General features: G+C 33.8%; 1 protein-coding gene across 1 annotated transcript in view; it reads right to left on the bottom strand.

Annotated features, from left to right (window-relative positions):
* Positions 1–4,399: 4,399 nt before the first annotated feature.
* The window catches only part of SP3 (Sp3 transcription factor), a gene marked incomplete at its 5' end in the record, with an annotated part of 54,255 nt that continues 51,407 nt past the window's right edge, over positions 4,400–7,247 (bottom strand). The window contains one exon of the mRNA XM_012806207.2: positions 4,400–6,147. Within this exon, the coding sequence (XP_012661661.2) occupies positions 5,831–6,147 (317 nt within the window). The remainder of the gene's footprint in view (positions 6,148–7,247) is intronic.

Here is a 7,247-nt window from a genome sequence, read left to right as displayed (position 1 = left end):
GGGAGAAGTGAGGGAGGAGAGGAGAGGAGAGGGGAAAAGGAGAAGGGAGAAGAGAAGGGAGGAGAGAAAAGAGAACTGGGAGGGGGAAAAAGGGGGAGGAGAGGGGAGGAGACTAAAGTGGGGGGATCTCTCTGTATGGTTTTAAGGCTTACGAAAGCCCAGGAGCTTGCAGACAGGCAGAAAACACTGGAAGAAAAATAGCAGTCTTCAGGAATCAAGGCAGCCATTCATTCTCTTCTTCATTTTCTTGTGAGGTTGAATTTTCATCCTTTATTCTCTGTCAATTTAGATTCTAACTATTCTTTTACTTATTTACATTAAAAAATAAGACTTCCTCTCATCTTGAAGGAGAAAATCAATGTATGAACCATAATCAAATTTTGAAAATGCTGAAACACTGGATCCTTTACTATTGAAAAATGAAAGAGTTTAAGAAATGGGCAGAGGTAAGAACATCTATTGAGTTCTTACCACAAACCAGGCAAAGTAGATGCTTACTATTTAACCTTCACAAACCAGGCAAAGTAGATGCTTACTATTTAACCTTCACAACAATCCTATGCGGTTCTATTGTTACCCTCTTCCTATGGATGATTAAAATTAGATTTTAAGGCAACTATCCAGTATCACACATCTACTATGTACCTCAACATGAACTTAGCTGCAAGAAGTTAGAAGGTAGAAGATGATGTGGAGAAGGGCTGAAGGAAATAGTCCTTTTTCTAACCCATTTTTTTTTTTTTTTGAGTCTCACTTTGTCACCTTTGGTAGAGTGCTATGGTGTCAGCTCATAGCAACCTCAAATTCTTTGGCTCAAGCGATTCTCTTGTCTCAGCCTCCCAAATAGCTGGGACTTCAAGAGCACGCTGAAATGCCCAGCTATTTTTAGAAACAGGGTCTTGCTCTTGCTCAGGCTGGTCTCAAAACCTGTGAGCTCAGGACAATCCATCCACCTTGGCCTCCCAAAGTGCTAGGATTACACACGAGCCACTGTGCCTGGCTCTTTTTTAACACCAAAAAATGTTACTTTAAACATACATAAAGGAAATGGTATGATGCTACATGACAGCATACCATGACGCTTTTAAATACCTATTTTAAAAAGACATTGTCCAGGTGTGGTGGCTCACACCTGTAATCCTATCATTTTGGGAGGCCAAGGTGGGAGGATGGCTTCACGCCCAGAGTTTGAGACCAGTGTAGGCAACACAGATGCCCCCCCGCCCCCAAATAAGAACATTTTTTTAAAATTAGCTAGGCATGATGATCTGTGCCTCTAGACCCAGTTACTCAGGAGGCAAAGGTGATCACTCGAGGAAAGGAGTTCAAGTCTGCAGTGAGCTAATGACTGCACCACTGCACTCTAGCTGGGGGTACAGAATAAAACCCTGCCTAAAAATATATGATATATTCACATCATAAAGGAAACCTTATTTTATAACATTAAATGGAAGTCACAGGAAAAAACAGATTTTAAAAGAAAATAATTTAAACAATGGTTATCTGGTTATCTCTGGGCAGCTCAGACATCATTTTAAATCTTCTATGATCTTATTTTCTCAATATTTATCAATACTGGTTGTCACAAAGAATCTTTTCCTCAATCCTGACTCAAACATTCATCTCCCCCTTTCTCTTCACCACCAAATTAGACTGTTCTATCTTTCCTGCCTCTTTTCGTGTGCCCTCCATTGACCAGTACGACTTTTACCTAAACCAGCAGTTCTCAACCTGTGGGTCACGACCCACAGGAACTGTATTAAAGGGCCGCAACATTAGGAAGGTTGAGAACCACTGGCCTAAACTCTCTTGAACTGCTCACAATAGTATTGCCAAAAAGCCTTCTCTGTCCGTTCAACTTAACCTCTTTGATAGGTATTCTTCTTCCACTGTTCTTTTCCCAAGGTTCAGTCTTTAGCTCAGATTCCCATAGTCTGAGCTGTCACTCATTTGCTGGGCAAAAAAGGCGTGTAATATAAGATTAGAAATCACTGATAGAAATTAAATTCTCAACTCCTTGGCAATTTAACATCCCCCTTGGAAAACTTTTCCCTTTCACCCTCCTAAATTCCCCATACAGCATTCGCCCTCTTCTAGGTTTCTATAGCTCTTTGTATCTGCCACTAGTACATATTTGCCACATTATATTTGATTATAAGCCAGTCTGTCTCAGGGGGCAATTAATGTATTTTTGTTTCCAACACTAAATAAATGACTTCACTAAAATGCCAAATTTATTCCCAAAGTATTAATCAACGTATGAATCTTGTGGTCCTTGTCAAGACAAAACAGTGCTCATTCATGGCAGCAAGTTTTAAACATACTCTTTAGTGAAACAAGCAATTAAAAACTTACCAACATTAAATTCTTATCAATTTCATATAATTAAAACTGAAAACCAAATTATTTACTAGTATAGGTTGCTAAGCATGACTAACATGTCAGCTTATGTATTTTAAAACCAAGCTGTATTCCATAATCATTTAATCTCAAACTTCAAACACTACTGAATAAAAATCTTTTAGTAAGGCAAAAATTTTGGGATCCTGAGTAGGCAGTACAAGGTTTTACTATAGCCTAGGACAGCAGTTCTCAATCTATGGGTTATGACCCAGAGGAACTGTATTAAAGGGCCATGGCATTAGGAAGGTTGAGAACCACTGGCCTAGGATGATATTTCTCCATTTTTAGTTATTCTAACACAGATTTATCAAAGCCACTTGAGGAGCTGTTTCAGAACATACATATACTCCATACCCAGAGATCTTCAGTTGGTCTGTGATGAGACCAGGCCTATGGACTTTTAGTTCCCCAGCATTTTTTGATGAACAATACTAGTTAATAACTATTTTGTATGAAATATATTTGACATGCTTTCAACTTAACTATGCATATACATCTATCTCAAGCATTTTTATTACTTTGAAAAATCTAAGTTATTTATGGGCACCTGACTTTTGCCAATAGGCGTAGCTCCTTTAAAGGCTTATATGCTTTTTCGTTGCGTCATTAAGTCTCCATCTACAAAAAAGGAGATGCTTTTATGTAATATTTTCTTTAATTTGAGGTGTACAGACAAGCCAGTCCACTAGATGAGTCTGTTACAATATGAATTATTTGTATCTAAATATGCTGAATATACACTGACTCTAGCCTTTACAAAAATTAACTGACAAACCACCTTAAAGTGTACTTACACTGAGAAAGATTATATTCATATATAATAGATTTCTTAACTAGAAGATATTTTCAGAGTAAATATTCAAATATTGTTTCCAGAGTAGATTGAACATGTTAAATGTAAAAATGGAAATATTTAAAATCACCTATACTGAGATTCAAAAAATCTAAGAACTTATTTAAATTGTCTTCAAGACTACTTTCTTCATTGCACTCGTTCTCTTAAGAACTGATAAGATACACGTGCGAGCTTATGGATCAAAAAAGCTCTAAAAGCTTATGTAAAAATTCAAGATTACTTAAAAACATCTCTACTATCCCTCTAAAATGGCTTACTCTCCTGACTTAATGGGCATTGTGCTCAAGTGAGTAACCTTCTCACCTAATTCTTTTCATACATTCTTGAAGAATAAAAAATTGTACCAATTTTCTAAAGGAGTTTTAAGATTCAAAATCTAATCCTTAGAACTTTAAAATGGTCGTAAATTCTATCAATTCATTCTATAATTCCAAGTGGTATTTCCCACTTTACATCAAAAGCTTAAGTTTCACAATCAGAAAAATGCCCATTTAGACATGTGTTTATATTTATCCAATATATTCAAAGATATAACAATGTCAGATTAAGCTTGAAAAATAGATAAAGGAAATATTTACCCCCACTGTAATGCATGTGAAAAGGAATTTGATTTCTACTTTGAATTATCTAATACAGTAGTATTCTTAATGTTCTATTTCTTTTCTTTCCTTCTAGCCCACCTTTATCATAATTAGACACACAAACTCAAAACGTGACTTTTATTAACACCTGACACAGTTACCAAAATTTGCTTTATGTTATTATTTTCTAGACTCTTTATGTAAACTCAGGTCTTTGATAAATCAAAATACCCTGTATTGCTTTCAAAGGTGAAACAAAAACAAAGTTTTGCAAAATGGCATTGATAAAATTGGGATGAATCAATGTGGGCTAAGATTTTTTCAAAAATCGTATTTAATATTATATTTATTATTAAAATTAAAAGCTCATTCTTAGGCAAAGAAGTAGTAAACTGCCAGTGACTCTATACATCTCTTTTAAAATAAATATACCTGTTTACATTTTAATATCTGAAATCAAGGTTCTGAAAATAAAAGGCTAAGGTGAAGAAAGATAAAACACATAGATATTTTATCCCATACCACTGCAATATTTTAAATGCACAGGAATACAACAAACTCAAAAGGAAAAAAAATAGTGTTTTATTAACTACCACACTGTTATAATACACTTTAAACGTACAATAAGGTAGCCTTTAAATTTGAGGTGGTCTTAAGAATAATAAATGAACAGAATTCCAAATTTTTGCAATAGGTGAACTGCTGCAGTTATAGGTATACATTTATGAAAATTGTATAGCTCTTACAAGACCAGCAATGTAACTTTATTTTGTACATTTCTTTAAATTGAAAATATAAACATTAATTAAAAAATAAAAAGAAAATACAGCATAATAAAAAACATACATTTCTCAATTAAATGTACTGGATACATATAAATTTTAAGGGAAGAAGCAAGAAAGTAAAATGATTGATATTTAAGTGCAGACTGACTACCTAGACCAAAAAAAAAAAAAAAAAAAAAAAAAAAGACTTAAAAAAATATCATAAAACCTCTAGTTTTCTATGACTAATATCCATATGGTTGGAGTATCGTCACTATGGAAGTGATTTTGTTGTTTGCATATGTTATACTTTACTGGTAATTTACATGATGGCTTTTAAGGCCCTGGCAGACATGGTTTTTGGAAACAAGATTGGATAAAAATCACTGCTAAGACGCAATACAGCTTATTTTTTTGGTCCTCCAATAATCAAAAAAAAGGGGTAATTCACTATAACATTTTCTTACCACCCAAATGCCTCAACCTATACATTTTAAACTTTTTTAAACATTGGTTATATTGCCCAACTTCATTATTGAAAGAATATTAACAAGACATTATTTTGGCAAATTAAATCTTAAACATGGCTTTTCAACAGGATTTAAAAGGTGACTATCCCTAGAGTTCCATGTTAAAATGTAGTTTTCAAAATCTTACAAGAGTAATGCTTAAAATATTGTACATAGTTAACCTAATTAAAATAATTAGCTTCAAAATGACAAATTGATAAGCTAAGTAAAGCCTACACTATGTAACATTTGCTTGGAAACTTGATTTGTCAGTTATGCATAATAAAAATTCCAGTCATCAAGAAAATTACAAAAATTTTTTTTTATCATAACATGATTTCTTTCACCCACCAACTTTTTTATCTTACAATAGATAAATACCAACATGTTCTCATTTTTACACTAAACCACACAGGATTGATGCATTTGGTTAGACTACCATTCGCATTGTTAAATTCAATTTTCTCTTATATAACTTGGTAAAATTTCATTTCTTCTAGATTCCAAAAGTACCTACAAAACCATGCAATTTTACCATTTTTTAATATACTATGGAATATCATACAAAGTAAGGCATTTCAGTGTCATGTATAACCAAGTTACTGTCAATCCAAAAATTTTTGCACATCAATAAAAAGATATCTAAGAACTTAGGAACAATATTCTTCTCACTACTGTATAAAAATAACCACAATGAATAAGTATTTTGTGTAATATTTACTCCATTGTCTCATTTCCAGAAACTGTGACAAGCTGTAAAGGTATTTCAGTGTTGGTAAGGATATCTTGATTGCTGGTGGCGGAAGTATTAACAGTTCCTATCCCTGAAACAGAACCTTGTTGAATATTTGCAAGGATAAGTGTTGTTCCTCCTGCAGTAATCAAAGTATCATCTCGCGCAGCTTCCACAGATGCCAGCACTGCACTGCTAGAATGAATACCTTTTTTATTCTGATGTGTTTTAATATGTTTGGCAAGGTGGTCACTTCTCATAAAGCGTTTTGAACATTCTGGACAAACAAATTTCTTCTCACCTGTTAAGAAAAAAATTAATTCACTTACTGTTTCAAATTCAACTCTAATGGATCAATCATATCCCCCCAAACAGAAAGTAAGCCAACACTGAAGCCTGAGGATAAATAGCAAGAGTCTATTTAAAAAAATAGTTCTATGAACTGCCCCTGCAAGATTTTTTCTTATCCAATATTTCTGCTCAAAATACATGTCATCTTTACTTTTTGATAAAAAGCAATTTTCAAACATGTATTACAGGACAGACTGATATTCAAGTAAGACTTTAACACCTCAACTATGCCAAGAGTTTGTTTTAAAACACCCATGTTAAGACACCAGCTAAAAAATGATCATCTGTTAAACACTGCTTTAAAACCTAAATAAAAGTATTTCCTTTCAAGCTATAATTAATTAATATGTCATGTCCAGGATATTAAACTTTTAACTCTTAAATATGAATTCAAGTAATAACAGTAAACACACCAGTTTCAGATTCACTAAGGGTGAGCAATCCCAAGAAGCATAATAAAGATAGTTGAATTTCAGCTGGAATAATCAAGAGCCAGTGTAATATATGAAGATGTTGAAGCTTTAAAGACCCTAATGCCTAAATCTTCTTTGCCGGCATGAATAAAACACTTTTATATACAAAAACCAGAAGAACTTCTATCATGTTGAAGACCCGCTACTATGCAAGAGGATTACTGGAAGAGAAGATAAAAGGCCTACCTAAAAGGAATTCAGAGAGAAATCAATCAATAAATCTAGTTAATATTTTCTTAGTTTTTTCCTTCAAACACGTCTTACCCTATCTCTTATTCCAGCACCCCTACTACTGTAGGTTGGTCCTCATCACATCTCATGTGGGACCATATGGCAAATGACATCCCAGTCTCATCGTCTCATTCCAACAAATCGATGTCAGATACTTCTTCCTTGAATACCATATTTTATCACTGTACAAAACCTTACTATTGTACTAAGTGATCAGAAAATGCATAGGTAACCTGCAGGTAACTGAACAGTTTAGATGCTCTACTACCTAATTTACAAGGACTTCTATAAAGTGCCTCAATTCTACTTAACAGAAATGTGTTACATAAAATCTCACCCATCGGCT

Source organism: Otolemur garnettii, unplaced genomic scaffold (genome assembly GCF_000181295.1).
Source record: "Otolemur garnettii isolate 467f Iridium unplaced genomic scaffold, OtoGar3 scaffold00048, whole genome shotgun sequence".
Lineage (NCBI taxonomy): Eukaryota > Metazoa > Chordata > Mammalia > Primates > Galagidae > Otolemur > Otolemur garnettii.
The sequence above is the reverse complement of the archived record's forward strand: the minus strand, read 5'-3'. Positions and strand labels throughout refer to the sequence as shown.